Source organism: Martes martes, assembly GCF_963455335.1.
Source record: "Martes martes genome assembly, chromosome: 16".
NCBI lineage: Eukaryota > Metazoa > Chordata > Mammalia > Carnivora > Mustelidae > Martes > Martes martes.
In genome coordinates this window covers 52,028,719-52,052,206 of record NC_137904.1, presented here as the reverse complement: position 1 = coordinate 52,052,206, position 23,488 = coordinate 52,028,719, and the positions used below count along the sequence as shown (strand labels likewise).

At 37.5% G+C, this 23,488-nt stretch overlaps 1 protein-coding gene across 2 annotated transcripts in view; it reads right to left on the bottom strand.

Annotated features, from left to right (window-relative positions):
- Positions 1-23,488, bottom strand: part of HELZ (helicase with zinc finger) — a 157,532-nt gene that overhangs the window by 75,115 nt on the left and 58,929 nt on the right. Inside the window, exons 14-18 of one of the 2 annotated variants that reach the window (XM_080826445.1) lie at positions 18,757-19,024; positions 9,091-9,424; positions 8,067-8,197; positions 2,144-2,323; positions 1,499-1,603 (exon numbers count right to left, since the gene is read on the bottom strand). In XM_080826445.1, the coding sequence (XP_080682571.1) occupies positions 1,499-1,603; positions 2,144-2,323; positions 8,067-8,197; positions 9,091-9,424; positions 18,757-19,024 (1,018 nt within the window). The remainder of the gene's footprint in view (positions 1-1,498; positions 1,604-2,143; positions 2,324-8,066; positions 8,198-9,090; positions 9,425-18,756; positions 19,025-23,488) is intronic. The other variant, XM_080826446.1, reaches the window with a different exon arrangement.

The following is a 23,488-nucleotide window of genomic DNA, read 5'->3' as shown; positions in this document are numbered from 1 at the left end:
ACTACACATATACCCTATCGAGACATAACTTATTCTACACATCTAGATAGATTATAACCATCAAAACATAATTTTATGTTTATTTTAAGTTAAACATAATGCTAGTCACATGGCAGATGTTAATCAACAATAGCTCTTCAGCCCCAAATATCAAATGACCTATGTCCTAGGTCAATCAAGATGTGAGGGGGCTACTCCATTGCTTCCAAGCCCAAGTACACCATGATAACTGAGGTTGTCACAGTTCCTACATAACAGACACATACACAGACAGAAACACACACAATAAAAGCAAACGAAACACCTCCACTAAAGCAAGAACACTCATAGCAAAACTGCTACTAGCTGCTGAGTTTTTACTTATGACTAAAAAAGATCAGAATCTGAAGCACACTAGTCACTGATGAACTTATCCAGTGATAAATACCACATTTTCATTTATAGTGATTATATATATGTGATATTTTCTTATTAAATACAATTGGATTCTACTTGAAACAATTATTTCTGCTCTGAATTATCTTCCAGAGTGGAAACAAAGTATGGCATAAAAACCTGTGTTAGCAGACCACACCACCTTTTTCTTTATTGTTCTTTTTAATGCAATTGTAAAATCATTCAAATGGCTTTGGCTGTGGTCATTAAGAATTAAATGGCATAATCTCACTTTTCCATGCCTGGACTCAACTAGAAATAAAAAGTTAGTGGATTATGATTCAAAAGTGTGGTTAGAAATTAATTTGTAAGCAATAGTTGTATTCAAACAACACAGGGTATGACATATTAGTTTGTAAAATGGCAAAACCAAACATTAATTCATATAACAATGAAAGCAAATGGTGTATAAACAACCATTTAATGATTCTTTATTGTTTTCTGAAGAAAAGGATTTTATTCCCCCACAATCCGTATTTAGGTACATTTCATATCCATATACACTTAAAACGACCTTTCTATATCAACGTAAACTTTTCTTTGACACTTCGTCTCTTATATGACAGCAAAAAGATGTAAATAGCAGTGAATTACATTTTGTTGCAGAAATCATTTCAGTATTTCATGCTTCTCTAAAATGTAACTTCTATGAAATTACCTGCATGATCACAGTCAAAATTTTATATCTACTGCATGACTACTCTGCCATGCAAAATATGCTGGAATTTCAATTAGATTTGATTTAAGCAAATCATTTTTATATTATTTCATCATAGTAGCTCTTAGAGGTACACATCAAAATTTGCTCAGATTGTAACAACATTTTTACATACAAAACTTAAAAAAGGATGTCTTTCTCTTTACTTAATGTTTAAGAAATGAATGGTCAAAGATTTTTTAAATTTTTCCTTAATTTTAAATGACTGCTTCAAAAGGCATCACCTCCAAATGCCAATATACAGTTAAAGATTTTGTGTTCTCCAAGTTACTAAAATCTTTACAGACACCTTTTCTTAAGAATAATAAAGTATGACACAGATACATAATAAGCCTTAAAAAATACCTGAGAGGTCTTGCCTGGGGATTGCCTGCTTCTACATATGGATGTAAATAATCCTTTATGTAGAGGTCAGCAGCACTATTAGAATGGGTGCAAATGAGGATCCTGCTGAAATAAATGGTGCAAATAAAAAGAATGATAAAACACAAAACTACTCAAGCAGTATAATACCAAACAAAAGCAGTGGCCATCTTAATATCAAACATTTCCCTCAACCTACTCATCAATCTCCAACATATCATTCAATGATGTTTTCAGGAAACTATTACTCTCTAAGCTGCAAAGGAAACAAGTTTCCCCACTTACTTTTAAATCTAACACACAGAACTTTCTTTATGCACCCAAGTCTTTCAGCTCTATCATGTATCACAATTCCTTAGCAGACTTGGGAGTTCAGATGGCTATTTAAAAGCTATCATTTTCTATGTTGCCAATTTTTAAAAACAGTATGTTTTAAAAGAATTCAAATTTTAGTCCCTTGGGGTTTTGGTGTGGGTCTTTTTCTTTTCCTTTGTTTTTTTGTTTTGTTTTGTTTTACGTTTTCCAAGCTGAATTAATATGGTCTTGCTAGCCTTAGCTTTGTACTCACAACAAGGACAGAGGTTGTGGCCTAATGATGAAATCGGAGCACACATACCACCACCTCACCTCGTCTCCTGCTGCTGGAGTATGTGCTTGACGGCCTGAGCTAGAGTGAACGTTTTGCCTGTCCCATAGGGTCCAATGATGAGAACAGGAGGCAGCTGTATTGAAAGTGGAGTTGTAATAGCCAGGACAGCCTCTTTCTGTTTCGCATTTAGCCGAGGATCCAACTGCTCATCCCACTGTCTACAGAAAATAAAAATTTATTGTAAACACATGCATCTTACAAATAAACAAAACACAAGCCTAAATTTTACTGAACCATTAAAAATACTGAAGAAGCAAAGCACCTACAAAAACAAATGCTTATTCTAAAACTTCCTTTCAGAAAAATACCCAACAGAGTCGGTGCAGGGTGCTTCACTATGTTGATCAAAACTCACTTTAATAACTTTGTCCGATTCCAAGTGCAAAAAGATTGTGATAACTAAAGAAAGCACACACACTTCTAGTCTAGCTGCTACCAAGTCTATGAATAGTAATGGCAATGTCTCAAAAATCTAACTTCCCTGTTACATAAAAGGATCAGGAAACTTTTTTCTGGTAATAAAGAAGTATTAGTTTCTTTGCAGAGCAAGTAAAATGCAAAAGGGAGACAAACCAAATTTCAAATTCTAGTCCACTGAAAGCTCTCTTTAGCGAAATTTAAAACAAGAGGCAAAGAAAAAACCTGTATGTCCCTGGTTAAGAGATATTAAACGTTTACAAGGTTCTTAGTTCAGAAAACAGAAGTTTAAAAAAAAAAAAAAAAGCTATCAAAGAGGGACGAATGCCTGGGTGGCTCAGTTGGGTAAGCCTCTGCCTTCAGCTCAGGTCATGATCCCAGGGTCCTGGGATCCAGCCCCAAGGCAGCATGCCTGCTCAGCAGGGAGCCCATTTCTCCCTCTCCTCCCTGCTCAGGCTCTCTCACTATCTGTTTCTCTCTCTCTCTCTCTCTCCCTCTCAAATAAATAAATAAATAAAATATTGTTTTTCAAAAAAAGGTATCAAAAGCCAAATAATAAGGAATGTTTTCTATTATTTCCCCCATACACATAATGTACTTATGTCCTATTTTTCAGGGTAGAGAACACCTGTCACAGTAGCACAAATGGTTGCTGTAATGGGATCTATCTTACGAGTGTCCCTTCTATGACTTGGCTAAGTTTCGAAGATTTAAATGGATAGCAGATGCTACGAGGGATCAAACCAAGTGGAGAATCAACGGCATTCTTTCCCACAACTACAATTAAAATACTAAATATTGCAACAACTATGGCAAAAATGATAGGGATGTAAACCAAAATAGGAAGGGTGTGTAAAGAGATGCTTAGAAAATCTACATTCAAAGTGCCTACAAAATACTCCCGCAAGATGCAGTTTGGATGGGAAAATTCCTTCTCTCCGAGGCTGTACTCTACAGTAATCAGAAACCAGTTATTCCTGGAAAATCATAATACTTTCAGTTTTAAAAAATTGTAACTAATGCTATATTCGGACAGATAATTTCAAACAAACGGAAGTCTCCGAGGAAATGTAAAACTTTAGAAAATAAACTTTGACTATATAAACACGCCATTATTTATTTTTTTGAAACTTAAAAATTTTAAGTAAAAAACAAAAGAACTCTACCAGTGGCACTAGATTTCCTGGAAACCACTGACTAAAGATCAAGCTTTTGACTTCAAAGAATCTCTCATCATTAGACAGCTTATTTATTCATAATTCTGCCAGCACCTAGCAATGTTCCATTTTCTGTAAAAGAGGAAATTACTTTAGGTAATCGCTAAATCCAGATCTAATATATGTGGAAAACCGTGGAACGGTTCCTCTGCTACTGAGCCTAGACAGCTAAAACACTCAATTTCTCTCCCTCCTCTGCTGGAGCTCCAACTCTGGTCAATGAGCTTAAAGGAAAAGGCAGCTCCGAAGGGCTTCTGCCCTGACTCAGTAAAACACAACAAAGCCTCACTAGGAGAAAGCCCTTCTTGCTCCTCTGCATTCCTCCTTCACCTGGCTGGAATGAGATCCTGGTAAGCAAAACTGCAGCTGCCATCTTATAATCAAGAGGTAACAGCCGTCAAGAAGAAAACCAGCATGAAGAAAACTAGCATGCTCTAAGGTGGAGAGGAGGGGAGACCTCAGTCCTCGATGGTACTGCAGAGCAACACTGCAAGTCCTAGACCACCTGCCTACCTCTGGGCTTCCATCTCTACTTGTTTAAGCCGCAGCTAGTTCAGTAAACTGTTACTTGCATCCATACCTGACCCCAGTAGCTCCTTTACCTATACATGGGAATAATGACTTGTGTATCAGATGGTCTTTCTAGGATCAAATGAAGTGCTGTTTAGAAAAGATGTTTAGAAAAATAATTGAGCAGTCAGTGCTCAATTAACGTTAGTTTCTATTACTGCGTTCACTGAGGACTTCAGAAAAATGACATATTACTTGACCAATACACACTTTCAAAAACAAACAGAAGTTTTAAAAACACGCTCTAATTCTTCAAATGTGGTGACTTCAATGAACTTCTAAACGAGACAAATAGTAAGTTACATATAAAAGTATCGATCTAAGACATTCATGACGAATTTATAGGTATAGCTCTAAAATACAGTATCTCTTTATTTATACAGCCCACTCTACTTATCAACTGCTTCAGCATAAATAAATGCTTCAGAGCAGATCAGAAACCATCAATGCTGGTCACCTCTACAGTTTCTGGTCATGAATGAGGAAGGCCAATGAGCACAAGTTGTCTTTAGTGTACCACCTGCTCAACAGAGGGAAGAGGACTTAGAATACATGTGCTAGTAAGACCCATCTTGATTTTCAGTTTAAAATAACAGTCTCGGGGCGCCTGGGTGGCTCAGTGGGTTAAAGCCTCTGCCTTCGGCTCAGGTCATGACCCCAGGGTCCTGGGATCAAGCCCCGCATCGGGCTCTCTGCTCAGCAGGGAGCCTGCTTCCTCCTCTCTCTCTGCTTGCCTCTCTGCCTACTTGTGATCTCTGTCTGTCAAATTAATAAATAAAATCTTTAAAAAAATAAAAATAAAATAAAATAAAATAACAGTCTCAGGGCGGCTGGGTGGCTCAGTCGGTGAAATGTCTGCCTTCGGCTCAGGTCATGGTCCCGGGGTCCTGGGATCAAGCCCCACGTCGGGCTTGATGCCCAGAGGGGAGTCTGCTTCTCCCTCTGCCCACCCCCACTCGTGCTCACTCGCTCGCTCTCAAATAAATAAATATCTTTAAAATAAAATAACATAGTCTCTTCAAGCTCATTCTGAATAAAAATTACTTAAACCCTGAATCACATTAATTCAGAGTCCTTTTTTTTCCCCTGGTCTAATCCATTTTTATAATTAGTTTACAGACCACATGCTCATTTATCTATCTGTATTCCACCTTATCCCCAAAAAGACTTTATACGGCCAATGGTTTCTCAGTATATTCCCCCACTCAGATACCTTTAGTTACTATTTAAATTACAGCGGTATGGAATCTCTTCCTGCTCAGACGTTTTCTGATACTTGACATTTTTTTAGTTACTTCTGCAGTTAACCCTTGCAGTCAGTTGTGCTTGAATATACTGTTAATGTACAATATAATTTTCAGAAGTAAACATATCAAGTACATGCTGAAAAGTTTACTGGTATGCTCTCACATTTGAAACCTTAATTTCCTTCTTTAAACTTGAAACTCTAAGTCAGTTGAATATGTCAGACATTAATAATGTGTAAGGCCCTGTTGAGGACTGACAGATAAGTGAGACGCGGTCTCTTCCTCCAAAGACCTCAGAGTGTAACGAAAACCGGAAAAATGTACGCAAGTGACAAAAATTAATTTGAGAACAATTGTGCTTGAAAGCACAAAACTAACTGAAGCTAGCCCACAGAAGGTACTCAAGATATTTTTTTTTGGAAAAATGAAAATGGAAGGGTCAGGCTCATCTCCTTGAAGGAGAGAGCAATTGAGCTGGACTGAATCTTAAAGGATAGGTGGATCAACAGACAACACTGGGCAAGGATTATTTCAGGGAAAGAAAATCATTTACAGATAAAAATGGCAGAGGGGGAAACTCTGAGCTTGATGGGTAGACAGTGTCAGTTTGGCTAGATGAGAAGGCTCTGGAGATTGACTGCATGACAATGTGAATATATACTTAACACTACTGAACTATATACTTAAAAAACAGTTTAGAGGGTCAGTTTTGCATTATGCAAATTTTACCACAATTTTTTAAAAATTTATAAGAAACTGGGGTGCCTGGGTGGCTCAGTCATTAAGCATCTGCCTTTGGCTCGGGTCATGATCCCAGGGTCCTGGGATCAGGCCCGGAATTGGGCTCCCAGCTCTATGGGTAGCCTGCTTCTCCCTCTCCCACTCCTGCTGCTTGTGTTCCCTCTCTCACTCTGTCTCTCTCTGTCAAATAAATAAAATCTTAAAAAAAAAAAAGAAAGAAAGAAAGAAAGAAATTAAGTGTAGGGCCAATTAAAGAAACTTCAAGGTAACTCAATATGGCTAGAGCATGGGGATCTAGAGGGGAAAAGGGGGAAGTCAAGTAGAAAAAAGCAGAAGAAATCTGAAGCTACCACTGGAAAGCCCTGTCAATGGGACCACATTAACAAGAGGATGGTGTTCAGCCGCTCAGACTCTCCACATATTAAGGAGACACCCTCAGAGATAGGTAACCACTGAAATGAAATAATTATTTTAGCAAACTAACTGTGGCAGAAATATATGGGATGGACCAGAGAACGGAGACACAGACTGCAGGACAGGAGACCGACTATAAGGTTCCTCACGTAGTCCAGCTCTAAATTACACACTGGCTGTAAGAACGGAAGGAGGGGAAAAGGTACAGAGAAAGCGAACCAAACGGGAACTGAGAAGACTGGAGTTGCACAATTATAGATCACTGATTACTTCCAGGACAGTGAGGAAGTGGAAAACAGAGATCACAGAATGAGTATAAAGAACAGCGGAAATATATAAACTACTCTTGCTTGTGAATTTTGGCAATAAAACGAAAAATGCAAAAAAGATAGTTAAGGGTAAGTGAAACAAGGGAGAAATGATTTGGGTTTTCTGGTGTAAGGCATCTTGTGCTTTGTTCTGTTTTTAGAACCGAAAGAAATAGAATGTGAGGGGAAGAGCTATATGCCACTTCTAGGCCTGGCCCATAAAACTTTCCTACATGATCCCCTGTGGTCATTCTTCCCCTGCCTGCCAGCTGGATGTCAACACACGGGGTGAAACCATGGAAACCACTTACTGAAGATACCAGGGCCTCCATCAGCAGTGGAGCAGGGCCACCCGACCATGACTGGAGTGACACAAGTAATAAATAAATAACCTTCTATTGTGGAGAGGCACTGAGATTAAAAAAGAAAGGAATAAAAGGTGGAATGAGCAATGCAGCAGCAGGGGCCAAAAAGATAAAAACTCAGGGAAAAGGACGAGAAGAAAGATGCAGTCATACAGCCGTCAGGGTTAGTCTGGAAACAAACTAGAAGTATCCTTATAAAGACACTTACGAAGATGTGCCAAAGTGAACTGAAGCAGGAAAATATTTATACAACCCTTAACCTGAGAGCAGTTTCTGAAATATTATCTATGATAAAAATCATTTTAAATGAACTGTTTGAACCACTTTTAAAAGATCCTAATTTTCCCATTCAACTTATACTCAGAAATATTCCTGAATCGCTTGGCATTCTATCAAATTAAGGCTGTTGAAAAAAGCAACAGAACTCATTTAGACTCTGAGGAAAAGTGAAAAAAGTACATGATGAAACCCAAATGTTTCCTTTCAAGGGCTTTTTCACTCTCTTTTCTCTACTAATACACGGCTCCTGGAGAGTATGGCAAATTTGCTTTAAAAACTATATTGGCATTATTTGATACAGATATTCAATTTCACTTCTAGTGAGACATCTCCTTTTCTGTACCTGTTAGGACTCCAAGGTATGGTTGGAGTCATAGTGGTGTCTGGAAACAAAACCCCGTTGTCCTTGATCCTGTCTAGCGCATAATGCATTTCACAGAGGGGTAATCGATTTAATTGAAACTGAAGTTCAACCTGAAACACAAAATAACTCTTTTTAAAAAAATGCATGAATGCAAACATCAATGCTTGCAGCTTGCTAAAAATTTTTGTGGAGATAATCTTTTAGGGAAGCCAAGTTTAGAGATTCTCTTAAGTGCAATGTTATTTTAATAAGAATTATTATGGCTAATATTTGCTTTGTTTACTTGCTGTCAGGCACTGTAATATGCACTTTACATAAATTACCCACTTACTAGTACCAATGATGTATATATCATTATTAACCTTATTTGACATCTATAGAAAATGAAGTACTTATGAGTCACTTAATATCTAAATAAAGGTTATCTGGTTTCACCATATTCCTATGAATACTATATTTGATGAAATCTGTAGAACCTCTGTGAGATATTATCTCTTAAGTGGTTAAAAAAAATCAGGCCCAGGACACTGTATCAATTTACTACGAATAAATAACAATCACCAAATTTTATGTTTAAAAAGAAAAAAGAAAAATAAATAAAATTTTGAAGAAGATAGGCTCTCCAGTTAAATATGGCAGAGTGAACACACAGCTCACCTAAGAAACCACAAAGAGAGGAGAACATAAGCAGATACAACCTCCAATGAGAACTGTCCCTGAATGTGGCTTAGTTTCCTTTAATCTGTTCTTCTATTGCTGATTTAAAATTCTAATCAGAAAGTTTGGCCTCATGTAAGACTGAAACACTGCAGATGTTACTTAATTACCAAACTGGTTTTCTCCGAGAGTTACCAGAGGTCTAATTCTCCACCCACCTCTATAACACTTCAAAATCAACTGCATTTCTGGTTAGAACAGAAGGTGGAAAATCAAACCAGAATTGTATCAGCTGACAAGGACACTACAGACAACCATAATTGAGTTACCTCACTTCAGAACACACCTGTGTGTCATAATCAGGCCGAAGATTAAGTTCTTCACAGCATTCCCTGGATATCCTTAAAAATATATATTCTTTTGTTTTTTCTTCAATAGTAGCTTCATAAACCTTCTCTTTGGTTCCCTGGGTCTGTACTAACTTCTCTTTAGGGACTGGTAATAAATAAACAGCATTGACTTTGGTCATCACCAGCCGTCCAGCCAAAGTATCTTCAGAAAGTGTTTCAGTAAGCTTAAAGCGACCAAAAAGTTGTCCATTCTGAGCATACTTTGCACCTCCAGAAACTCCAGTGAGCATGAAACTTGCTAGAATCTGCAACTGCACTTTAAGGTTGAACCTAAATCAAAAGTAGAAAATGAGTCTGAATGCTTTACATCAAAACAAAAAAACTAGAAGAACAGAACAAAATAAATCAAATTTAAACGTACAAAAAATTAAAACTCCATCAATTCCATTCCATTGAGCTACAAACCATATATTACCTTTCTGCCATTAATCCAAGCTGGAAACAACAAAACTTTTTTTAAGTCAATAAACTTTCATCTAAGTTACATAAAGGCATTTACTTAGTTGAGCTGAAGAAAACAAACATTTTTAAAACCTGAACATTTAAGGGACACCTGGGTGGCTCAGTCAGTTAAAGCGTCTGCCTTCGGCCCGGGTCATGATCCCAGAGTCCTGGGATGGAACCCTGCATGGGGCTCCCTGTTTAGTGAGGAGGCTGCTTCTCCCTTGGCCTCGCCCCCCAGTCTTGCTCTCTCGTTCACTCTCTCTCTCTAATAAAAATCTTTAAAAAAATAAAAGAAAACCTGAACATTTAAAATAAAGCTAAGTATGGTATTTTAATAAAATGAAATGTTACCACGTTAATTAATTCAGAAGTCTGCTTGAACACTCCCTGGAACCATTAAAACTTTAAAATCCCCTAAAGCCAGACGGAAACACAGCATTGAAACTAAAACGGACCTTCATTAGACTGAGGCTTTTCAAGTACTCAAAAGATTCAAATTGTGAAATTTTTCTCTCAATGCTGTTAATGAATAACATCCAGAATAAACTTTTGTTCACGACCACACTGAGACAGATCCCATGCAGGAATTACGGAAAAAGAAGTTAAGAGCTAGCTTGCCAGGCAACGGCTGGTGCACTCACTTGCACTCCCATGTGTACCCATGAGTGTGAGAAAGAACGTGTGTGACAAACAAGTACAGAGAATCGAGCTACCTGGTCAAGAAATAGGAGGTGGAAGAAAGATTTAAACTAACGGACAGCTCTCTCCTTTGCCATTCTGAAACGGTGCCACAGAAGAGGACAAAGCAGTAAAAGAGGAAAGGTAACATCTTCTACTTTTTCTTCGGAAGATTTCAAATTATGTGAATGAAAAAAATTAAGTTCTTTTAAAATCTAAATATCCATTTGGGGAAAAGGCTACTTTTTAATGGTACTACTGAACTGTCTTCTTTTCAAATCTTCTTTTGTATGCATGATGCTAAGAATATCTTACAAACTCCTAAGGAAAAAAAAAACTTTTTTAAAACACTGTAAATTTTCTTAATGAAAACATCTGGGGGCGCCTGGGTGGCTCAGTGGGTTGCGCCTCTGCCGTCAGCTCTGGTCATGGTCTCAGGGTCCTGGGATCGAGCCCTGCATCAGGCTCTTTGCCCAGCAGGGAGCTTGCTTCTCCCTCTCCCTCTGTCTGCTTACTTGTAATCTCTATCTCTCTGTCAAATAAATAAATAAAATCTTAAAAAAAAAAAAAAAAAGAAAGAAAACATATGCTTACAATATTAGGAAAACAAATCTAATTAAAACACCGTATTAAGGGGCGCCTGGGTAGCTCAGTTAAGTGTCTGCCTTCGGTTCAGGCCACAATCTCAGGGTCCTGGGATAGATCCCGTATTGGGCTCCCTGCTCAGCAGGGAGTCTGCTTCTCCCTCTCCCTGTGCCTCTTTCCCCACCCTCATTCTCTCTTTCTTTCTCTCTCAAATGAATAAATAAAATCTTTAAAAAGAAGAAAAGAAAAACACCATATTAAAATGCTGAACATCCATTTAGATACTTTAAAGTTAGAAAAGTAAAAAGTAAAAAAATAAAGTAGAAAAGTATAAGGATAGAGAAGTATTGTTACAGAAATCTTTAAGTAATATAACATCTCTGAAGAGCTACTTATGCATGTAATAAATAATAGGAGCTTACAAATTCCATTAGTAACCTAAAAACAGAACACTTAAACTCCAAAAGCATGTATAAATATATACTAAAGTTAGTATTTAATGATCCGGCTCTAATGAGGATTAAACAAATTCTAGCAGTATTTGCCGTGTGTGGAATTATTAAAAAATCACGGTATATTTTTCTCATTCTCTGTGCATATTTTACTAGATCCAGAACAGAAAAGTAGGATGATAATTTAAAGAAATACAGTTCGTATGTTATCTAGTTACATTTGACTCTTTTTAAAGACTGGAAGGTGCACTAAGACTCACATAAAAAGAAAATAAAAGTATACTACATTCCCCAGTTTACATATAATCTATGGTCACCTGCTTTTTTTTTTTTTTTTTTTGGTAATACAACATATGCTTTAAAAAAGAACAGGAGCCCATGGCTTATTCATGCTTTTTACAAATACAGTTAAATTTTTACTTTCCTCTACTCCACATATATGAGATTTACGGTCATTAAAAGTTTTCAGAGAGGAAAGAAATTTCTTATAGTGCATTCTTCATTCAGAAATGGCCTCTTTGGAGGCACCTGGGTGGCTCAGTTGATTAAGCGTCTGTCTTCAACTCAGGTCATGATCCCAGGGTCTTGGGATCGAGGCCTGCTTCAGCCTCCCTGCTCAGCAGGGAGTCGGCTTCTCCCTCTCTCTCTGCCCCTCCCCCTGCTTGTGCTCGCAGGCTCGCTCTCTCTCTCTCTCTCAAGTGAACACAATCTTTAAAAAGAAAAGAAGAAATGGTCTCTTTGCTGCTAAAGTTGATATACAGTTTTTTAATTTTAATTTTTTTTTAACTTTGCAACCACTTTCCACTTTCTTGAAACTCCCTCTTCTATTGACTTCCCGAAAGTCAGACTCTCTAGTTTTATTCTTACCTTTCTAGCAGTTCCTCCATCCTCCACCCAAGCACTGGCCACCTGCTAAAAGTCCACCCTGCCCTCTTCTTACTCTGTAGGTTCTCATCAGGTGAGGTCACCCTCTCCTAGATCTCTCAGCTCAGGGCTGTAAACCCAACCGTCAAACAGACACCTTCGCTTATATGCTCTTCAAACTCAGTATAAGCAAAACACAGTCACGATCTGACATCCCCTTCTGTCACTCCAAACTAGTCTTTCCATGTATTATATATCTTAGGCAACAGCACTCTTATCAACCTAGGTGTTCAAGACAGAAACTACGTTATCTTTGACCTTGTGTCTGTCACCACCCTTCAATCTCCATCACACATCCACCAAGCCCTGCTGGTTCCTCTTCCTCCTAATTCCTCTGCATCTTAACATTCTGAACATGGATAACCATAACAAACTCCTAACATGACTTCTTGTTTCAAATCTACACTTCATACCACCACCTGAGGATCTTTGCAAAATTTAAGTCTGAAGATAAGCAGCCTCCTCTGGCTCTAAGGGTAAGGCTTAAACAGCTTTCTCTCACCACCCGACCCAACCCAACATGAGCCCTCCATTACAGCTATGATGACCAACTTGCAATTTCCCCCCAAATTGTATCCTCTTAGTCTCATATCCTGTTCCTTCCAACAATTAAGATTTAAGAACCTTAACATACCTTTGTATTCTTCATCTGAAAATTTTACCTGTTTTTTTGTTTTATTTTTGTTTATTTTGTCTTAAATTCAGCCTAAAGGGGCACCCAGGTGGCTCAGTCGGTTGAGGGTCGGACTCTTGGTCTCAGCTAAGGTCATGAACTCATGGGTCATAAGACAGAGCCCCACATCGGGCTCCTGCTCAGCAGGGAGGCTGCTTGAGATTCTCTCCCACTGCCCATACCTCAACATGCGCACATGAAAGCACTCTCTCACACTCCCTCTCTAAAGTAAATAAAATCTTAAAAAAAAAAAAAAATTTCAGCTTAAACACCATCTTATTCCCAAAAGCTGACTTGATTCCGTCCTTGTCTTGACTATCCTCCTTCTCCCCACTACTAGGGGCAGATGCTCTCCTGTGAGACCCTTGTGCTTTCCTCTATTGCAGTGCTTATTACACTGTATTACAGCCCTATATTTATAGGTCTGTCTCCCTCACTGGGTAACAAACTTTAAGTTTATTTTAATTCCAGTTAGTTAATATACAGTGTTATATTCATTTCATGGATTACAAACTTTTGAGGAAGAAAGAAACATAGTGCGTTTGCCTTAGAATCAGCAGTGGCCAGTCTAGAACCTAATACTTTGAATACTCAAAAAAGTTTGTTCATTGAATTACTTTTACATTTTCATAATAACCTGATTTTTTCCAGGCAACATATTTCTATTTTGACTACTTTATACTATTCCCCCCAAAATTCTAGAAACTGTATATTTTCTCAACTAAGGCAATATATTAAAATTTTTCTATTGCATCTGTTTTAGAATCTGCCATCCCAAAACACCTGATCACAATTTAGCAAGCATGAAAAATTCACCTCAGTCTTAAAGCAGTAACAGAATCCTCTTATGACATTTAGTTGTACCTTACAACAAAACTCCTAAGGTAGAGGCACTAGAAAATAAAGGTACTAAGAAATACAGCTTTACCCCAGAAGATACATCATATGTTCAAGATACAGACATAATAGAATTTCTGGTAGAAGTTACAGCTAGTAATATTTAATTTTCTAGAAGATTAGCAGCCTAAAAATAAATTATATTAGTAAGATATCTTAAGTATTTAAAACAGCATATATGTTTTTAAGATTTAATAACTCAGAAGTACCTAGAATACAAAATATATTGTACAAATAACAAAGATATTTCTTAATAAAAAGAAAAACCATCTTTCTATTATTGCTTGCCACATTTTGAAATCAACCTTAAAGCTTATATAATTCCTCACGTTTTGGGAAACAGCAGAATAGCAGCCAAGCAAATTTGGACCAATTTAATATCAGCTAAAAGAAATATGGCTCTATCAATCTTAGCAACAGTTATATCTCTCGAGTATAACTTTAAAAGACTTTCAAAGCTATATAGAGAATTTCACTTCACACAATTTCTGACTAAATGAATGATAACAAAAATCAACCAAGGTAATAAGCCAATACCTAGGTTTACTGAGGCAGAGCAACAGAACTCAGGCAGACCCAACAGAGGCCTCGCCTCACCCATCTTAATGACGAAATGTACATCCACACACCAGGCCTGTCATGCCAGCTGTCAGCACCGAGAAGCCACGGCAACCTGATTAGGCACACCACTACACAGTTTAATGGACACAAACAGCTTCAGCCAAGAGTCAATTTCTTTTGAAAATGTGCATCTAAGAATCAGATAGCTTTCACTTCAAGGTAGAATCATAATTGAATGCATATCAACATGTTGCTGAAGACAAGAGAAATACTTTTTTTTTCTTAATCTTGAAAGAACTGAAGGGCATTTTCTAAAACTTAAATGAAACTCAGTATTGTCCTTACCACCCCCACACATCTCACACTAGAACTTAACATAAAAAGAAATCTTAATTTCCAGACCGCTTTAAAAAATCATCCCTGGGGTGTCTGGGTGGCTCAGTGGGTTAAAGCCTCTGCCTTCAGCTCAGGTCATGATCCCAGGGTCCTGGGACTGAGCCCCGCATCGGGCTCTCTGCTCAGCGGGGAGCCTGCTTCCTCCTCTCTCTCTGCCTGCCTCTCTGACTACTTGTGATCTCTATCAAATAAATAAATAAAATCTTTAAAAAAAAAAAAAAACATAAAAAAGGGACCCTTGGGTGGCTCAGTCAGTTAAGCACCTGCCTTCAGGTCAGGTCTCGATCCTAAGATCCTGGGATCAGATCCCAAATTGGGCTCCCTGCTCAGCCTGCTTCTCCCTCTCTCTCAGCCCCTCCCCCGTGCTTGTCTCTCTCACGCACATGTGTGCTCTCTGACAAATAAACAAAATCTTTAAAAAACAGACCAAAAAAAAAAAAAGGAACATAGAAATTACTCATAATTTCATCAACCAGAACACATAATGCTTTAACTCTTTCCAATATTTTAATATACAAATATATTCATGTATATGCATGTATATACACACATACAAAATTAGAATTACAGTGGATGCTTTCATAACTAGCATATTTTGCCTTGATATCGTATCATCAGCATCTTTACCGTTTTGAAAATTCTTCAAGAACATCATTTCAATACAGTAGTCCCCCCATATCTGCATGGGATATGATCCAAGACCCGCCATGAATAGTGCCAAACCCTATATATACTTTGTTTTTTCCTAACCATACATACCTATGATAAAGTTTTATACATTGGTACAAAAAGAGGTTAACAATAATAATAATAAAACAAGTACAACAATATACTGAAAAAAAAAAAAGCCATGTGAATGTGGGGTGTCTCTCTCTCTCTCAAAATATCTTACTGACTGTACTCACACTTTTTGTGATGATGTGAGATGATGACATGCCTGGGTGATGAGATGAAGTAAGGTCAATGACAAAAGCCTAGTGACGCAGCATTAAGCTGTCACTGACCCTCTGATGACAGATCTCAAGAAGCAGCATATGCTTCTGGACCACAGTTGATCGCAGGCAATTGAAACCACGGAAAGTGAAACCATGGATGAGGGGGAACAACTGTAGTCACAGAACACTGGATTATATGGCGATATCATAATTTACTTATTTTCACTACTCTTTGAAAGACAATTGTGTACAGTCATCTTTAACTTCACCTCTGAGTCTTTCTTCAGGATGATTCCTCGGAAGTAGAATTACTACACCAAAAGGTTCAAACCTTTTAAAGACCTTTAATATAAATTGCCCAAAAAACCTCCTCCAGAAATACACCAACTTGAGTCTGCCACAGGTGTTCATTTCACGTTGCATGTATGCAGGTATTTCCAAGCCCCTCTTATATGGGCTTTTTTTTTTTTAAAGATTTTACTTATTAATTTGAGAGAGCGAGCAAGCCGGGAGAGGGGCAGAGGGGGAGAGAGAACTCAAGCTGTCTCCACACTCAGCACAGAGCCCAACACAACGATCCTGAGACCACAACCCGCCCAAACCAAGAGTCAACGCTCGACGGACTGAGCCACCTAGATGTCCCTTATATGGGCTCTAAGAAGCCCTTACAAGGCACTCTTGGAGTGAACTTTCATCCACTTAGTTTCTTAATCAGAATCTGATCTCCACAATTTTGCAGGGTTCATTCTTTTATCTATTCAAATTTCCTTCTTTTTTTTTTTTTTTTTTAAAGAGAGGGAAAGAGCGCAAGAGCAAGGGGTGGGGGCAGAGGGAGAGAATCTGCAGCAGACGCCATGCCCAGCATAAAGCCCAACAGGGGGCTCAAACTAATGACCGGAGATCATGACCTGAGCTGAAATCAAGAGTCCTACGCTTAACCCACTAAGCCACCCAGATATCCCAAATTTCCATTTTAAAAAAATTATTTTTAAGGTAATAATCCATAAGCTTATTGATCTTTAGTTATAAGCTCTGAGGTAACATATATGGAATAATTTTTAAACCTAAACAAACAATATTTATTTGTTACATTTAAACAAGTGTAAGTTAACACATAATGTTTTTCTGAATTTCTAATATGGTACTCCAGAATAGTCTCTTAAGATTCTGGTAAGCTTTTAAACTCCATTTCATCCCAATATTTACAATTTTTTAATCAATGTTTTCTTTACTGAGGAAAAGGAACCTATGACCATGGAAATAACATATATGCTGTTAATAATGTGAATATACATGATACAAGACACTGTCCTTGTTATTTTTTTTTTCAAGGTTTATTGAGCGATAGCAAAGTGATAGTACAAAGCTCCTGAGGAGGGAGAGGACCCGAAAAGGTTGCCTGGTCCTCGTTATTTAGTATGACTATTTCATTAGAACTGTACATGGACACAGTTAATAAAAGTCTTGTAAGAGACCATAAGTGGCCATAATTTGAAATCTTAAGAGTAATGAAAAATATATTCCATATAACATTGTAAATTTTACAAGTATTTAATTTCAAATTAGGTATGTTCCAAAAGCTAGATCTATAAATAGAGTAACACAGGTATTTTTTTACTTTTCTTTCTCTGAATATATTCCTTAATGAGTGTTCAGTATCTATTATTAATATTAATGATAAGGTACCAAAATAAGACATCTTGGGGAAAAAATAGGTTGGTTAGGCTATACCTAAAGAGAAAACTAATTATAAAAAATACGTTTATGTCTCATAACTCTGGTTCAGTATTTAAGGCTTATTTCCATTTTATTGAAAAAGTGGAATGCTACTACCAAATATAATGACTTCATTAATATCTTCCTTCACTCAAACTTTCTTTTTTTAATCTTTTTAAATTTATTTTATTTATTTATGAGAGAGCAAGCGTGCATCCAAGAGCAGGAGGTGGGGAGTGCAGAGGGAGAGCATCTCAAGCCAACTCCACTCTGAGTCCAGAGCCCAGTGCAAGACTTGCTCTCACAGCTCCAAGACCATGCCGAGAGCCAAAATCAAGAGTCAGATGCTTACCCAACTGAGCCACGCAGGTGCCCCAAAATTTCATTGCTAAGATTACTTTTCCTATAATGACTCAAATAAGCTTTTGGATTTTTTGTTGTTCTGTTTCAAGATTTTATTTATTCATTTGAGAGAGAACGAGCAAGTGAGCATGGAAGAGAGCACAAGCCAGAGGGAGAGGGAGAAGCAGGCTCCCCACTGAGCGGAGAGCCTGACATAGGGCTCAATCCCAGGACTCCAGGATCATGACCTAAGCCGAAGACAGCCGCTTAACTGACTGAGCCCCCCAGGTGTCCCTCAAATAAGCTCTTGGATTTACCCTTGGTCTTCACCTGTGGCATATGGATAAAATGTAAAGTACGTTATAGCATTTATAAGTGACTCGAAAGGTATTTTATTATTAACAAATAGCTTTCCTGAAGATGTAATTCATTTCATTCTTTTTTTTTTATATTTTATTTATTTACTTGAGAGGGAGAGAAAGAGAGTGAGAGTGAGCACACAAGCAGGGAGAGGGGCAGAGAGAGGGGGAGAAGCAGACTCCCTGCTGAGCTCCTAAGGAGCCTGATATGAGACTCGATCCCAAGACCTCGGGATTATTACCTGAGCCCAAGGCAGAAGCCCAACATACTGAGCCGCCCAGGCGTCCCCAATCATTTCATTCGTAAAATTACATTCCAAAATATGTAGTCTCTTTCAGTGTTTGTACATTTATTCAACAAATATTTACCGAGCACGCACTCTAACTACCATTAACAGAAAGCTCCTGTGCAGCAGGGACCGTATGTTTGCATCCCAGCACGTGGCAGTCTTGCGGAAATGAACTACATACTGTGCACCAGGGAGGCCGAGACGAACAGGGCACAGCACTAAACAACAGCTATCCAATAACAACCATTACTACCTCTCCTCACTTAGGCACATCTCCATTTTAAAAATAAAAAATACCATCGAATGGGGAGGGGTTTCTTTTGAAACAAAGTGCTTCTAAAGTAACTTACTTGCTGACTTCTTTATACTGGGCTATCTCCTCGATATAAAGAAGGTCATGCAGCCGTGACTGATAGTTGGTCTTGGTCAACGATTTGTCTAAAACGGACTGGGTAAACAGCTGGTCAGCAGAGAGAGGAATTTGGTATCTGATAAGAAGGCTCTTCTCCAAATCAGTAGTTTCATTGGGTTCGAAATCTATAATAGTCTTAGAAGAAGAATCCCAACGCTTAGCTGTGGTTACTAGCTGTTGTTTTGCATGCATCAGGTATTCAAGATCTAAACAGAAACAAAAAAACACATTTATAAAGGAACACAACATTAAAATTCCCAAATAATACATTACACGTTTTGGTAGGAGCATTTTATATGCTAGAGCTCAGAATTCTTAAAAACAAAACAATACAAAAACCCATTTGACAGAGAATCTTCCCCATATCAGAAATCTTTTGTCTAGCTTAACAAAATAACATAAATAGGAACCCATGTAAAAAAAAACAAAAACCTTTTTTTTTAACATTAGGATAGAATATAACAAAAATAGTCATTAACATATTGAAAATACAGATTAACATTTAGAAATTCGCTGACAGTCAAAAGAAATCTGAACTGCAGGATAAATTCCTCCTGAGATAAAAACTATCAGGTGACAAATCACTTTTCCCCTCCTACTACCAATACCTGCCCATGGCAGCAAGACAAGATCAGAAAACTGTGTCTTTTCTTGCGTAGTAAAGCGCAGTGAAACTCTCTGAAAGTCAACTTACGATAAACAAATATCTTTTAGGAAATATTCATGTAAAAGTACTGCTAATTCCTCATTAAAAGATGAGGCGATGTACCATTCAAATGCCATTTCAGAAAAATTCAGTTTAGCCTCAGTTACATTATACTGTTAAGTAGGGCACAATGTCAAAATGAATGACTGTTCAAGTTCTGACATCTCTGGGAAAAAACTGTAGCATAGTACCAGCACAGGGTGAAATTTATCATAACATAGATTCTGAGCACAGGGTAGGCACACTCTAACTGCAGTGCGTATGACATTTTCTATTTGGTGGAACATACATATCCCTGTAAATATGAAACGTAACTAAAAGGGGAAAAAAAGTTGCCTGATTGACTCATTAGGCTGAGATCCAATTTTAATGTAACACAATTGAAAAGATGGCTTCACAACTGAGGTTAAAATCTGGGAAGATATAATAAGAAATTTAAAGAGAGATCAGCTGGTCTTCAAAATACAAAAATAAGTTACCCTGTACTATCTTTGCAATGAGAGAGAACAATGCATAATTGCCATGTACGGCTTAGTGAGAGATTTTCCTATATTAAAATGTTATATATAAATTATAAACATATTAACCACAATCATCCAAAAGACATTTCTCAATACTAGAAAACAGTTTATCCTAATATCTTAGTAAAGATTCAAATGTAAAGGACCTAATTTCTTGCCTTTGCTCCTTGAAAAGGTATTTCTAGATGCCACTTTTAATTATTTCTCAAAGGATAAAATAAATACAACTATAATCATCAAGTTTTAGGATGGCCTGCATTCTTACAATACACTGCATGAGATGAGGATGGTGTTTTTGCAATAGCTTCAAAAGTAGAAGTTTCATAAAGTAAACTAACCATATTTTCTTCCTAAATCATCCAAAATGTGGGCCCTGCCCTTTCATTCGTTAAATCATAGGTACAAAAAATATTTAAGCTACACAAATGCCAACATTTCTAAAAGAGATTATACCATCACTAAAAATCAGATGATAATCAGTCAAAGTAACAAGGATGTACATAAAAATTTGTTTTTCTTAATTCAAAAGTCAAGAGAAACAGCAATGGTACAGTATGACAAACCAAAAAACCAGCTCTTTAAAAATAAAAACTAAACTCCATATACTATCAAAGAATCACTGTAATAGGTAATGAAAGGATGTCCACTATTTGGAGATAGGGCAATTGTATTTCATAATTTTATTTTAAATAAGAAATTGAATCAGACTATGCCTTGATCAACATTGTGTTCATTCATATTCTTTAAAAAGCCACTAATTATTTCTAACCAATTTTTAATTTTAAGTAACTGGGATAATAAGAAACCGAAAACAATTGAGCTTTCCTTTTAAAAACATTTTTGTGTCACCTATTTAGTATGCAAAGCAAATTACAGACAGTCATTCTACTCTGGACTACAAGTACTCAGTCTTTCCGGGAAAAGTGGCTTAAGAAACAGTGTTTGTTTTTCTCATCTTACCTAGACAGTGCCATGATTTCCACCCTGTTTTTATGAAATTATTAAAATTCGTGTCTCCAGCAGGTAGCACAATTTCAAAACAATTCCCAAACAATGTTAAATTTATTTTTAAGTGACTATAAATATACCACAGGAGAGGGGAGGGCTCAAGGAACAGAAAGAAGAACCCTGAAAAACATCCATGTGTGCCAACATCAAAAAGTCCACAAATTACTGATCCCAGTCATTAACTCAGACATCAAAAATGAACTGTGGTCAGCAACTACTAAGGACATATTGTGCCAAAGCTACTGCTCTTTCCCTACTTCACCTGAACTGAGACAAGCTTTTCTGCCTCCAATCCTCCGACTTCTAAGAAGCACCTAACTTCCAGTCCTTAAAGGTTGTTAGGTCTTAAGAGTCCCTGTTCAAAGACTTTTTTTCTTAAAGATTTATTTATTTTAGAGAGAGAAAAGGGGGCAGAAAGAAAGGGAAAGGGAGAAGAGGGAGAGAGAGAGAGCAGGGGAAGGGGGGCGGAGAGAGAGAATCTCAAGTAGACTCCCCGCTGGGCACAGAGCTTGATGCAGGGCTCAATCCCACCACCCCGAGAGATCATGATCTGAGCAGAAATCAAGAATTGGATGCTTAACTGACTGAGCCACCCAGGCACCCCTTTTAAAAAAGCCCCTTTGCAACTAGAGGAGGGAGAGGAGGTTCCCCATGGGTAACATTACAACCGGGCCTCGCCACAGCCACACCTCCAGCACGCGGCAGCAACTGCCAACGTCTGAACCACGCATGTGTGCTACCGTGGGCAGCTGAGCCAGTCCATCTCTAGAAAGTACTTTTCTTCAACCTAGATGAGGCTAACATGAAAAACACTCTGCCAAGAAGACAAGTGGACAGGCTAAGGATCAATGCTCAGAAAACCATGTATGGAGAGCTTAACACTGACTTACTAACCAACTCCTCCAGTAATAAATCCTAAAGCAAATCTGACAGAATTATAAACCTGTAGGATCTGTTACCCTGAGATGTGGTAGGTAGAAGCTATAAACGTACTTTAAGAGAAATTCAGAAGAAAAAGTTAAAGATAATTAGAATATACCTAATTTTTTGAAGATAACAAAATGGAAGAGTTGCTACTTCCACAAACAGAATTCAAGCTTGGAATGCCTAAGTGAACAAAAGACATGCTTCCCAACTTCCCTGGTCCTGCTGACTGAGGACAGCAGTGCCCTCCTCGTTCAGCCACATAGTTACTATTCTAACAAAGCAGCCAAAGGGTTGGTTTGTTTTCTCTTGAAAAATATAATATAGCAGACTTGAAAATTTATCCTTAACAGAACATGGAGAGTAGACAAGAAAAAGTCAGGAGGAAAAAAAAAAAAAATTCAGTGTCCTACGCGCCTAGCACAAGGGTGGACGTAGAAGCAGTGTGCGATAAATAAATGCATGTAAATATAGAATATATTCAGAACAGCTCTACTTATTAGGAGTTAAAGAGAATGAGATGAAATGATTCTCAATTCTGAAATCAGAGGTAAACACTCTTCCTTAGGAAACATTTTGGTCATACCTTCACAGTCTGAACTGCCCAAAGTAACAAAAAAATTACAAATCTGAAAGTAATCCCAAACCATCCTTTCAGCTATCCATCTCAGTATCATTCCTTTCCCAAAAATTGCTACATAGAAACAAGATTAGCATCTCTTAGCTTACCCATATTGTCTGTCCCTATCTTCCATTTCTTAAGCCAAATAAAAAGTTAAAACAGCAAAATAACAGCATAAGAGTACCTCATTACTTTTTACATGCTTCTACTCAATATTTATCTTCTATTGACAAGTACAGTTTTTTTTAAATCTATTTTTCTATGACTTTTCATACTATCAGCATCTATATCGATATTGACAGAGATACATCTATATAAAACCTGCCCTTAATTTACCAACAACTTTGGCATTTGGAGACAATTTTTAAGTCATACTAAATTTTAATGTAAATGTTAACATACACTGCTAGACTCAAAGGAGAGAAATGTGTACTACCAAGTTTTCAAATTTAAACATAAGAATTAATTTTCAACAAGTAATTTCCAAATATCCAAAGCAGAATTCCAAATCAATTTTGCCAAGCAAAAATTTTCCATTACTCAAAGTCATGGGATAAAGTGTATAATGCAGTTCGTTTTCTAAGCAAGGGGACAACTCACTAACTTCCTTCTTTTGTAAATGGTCTCCTGTCACGTATTTCTGAGAGGCATGTCTTTAATCCACAACAATTTTTTAGTGCATACAGTTTCTCTTGCTGAACCTAAGCCTCACCAATAAGGTAAAAGCACTGGAAAAAAGCAAAGTTAAAGTCATACCTATTACCTGAACAGTTCGCAGAATTGTCATTTACAACTAAAACATGGCCTACAAACAGAAAAGGTTTGGATGCTTTAGATATTATGAAAACAGAGGTGCCTGGCTGGCTCCATCAGTAGAGCCTATGACTCT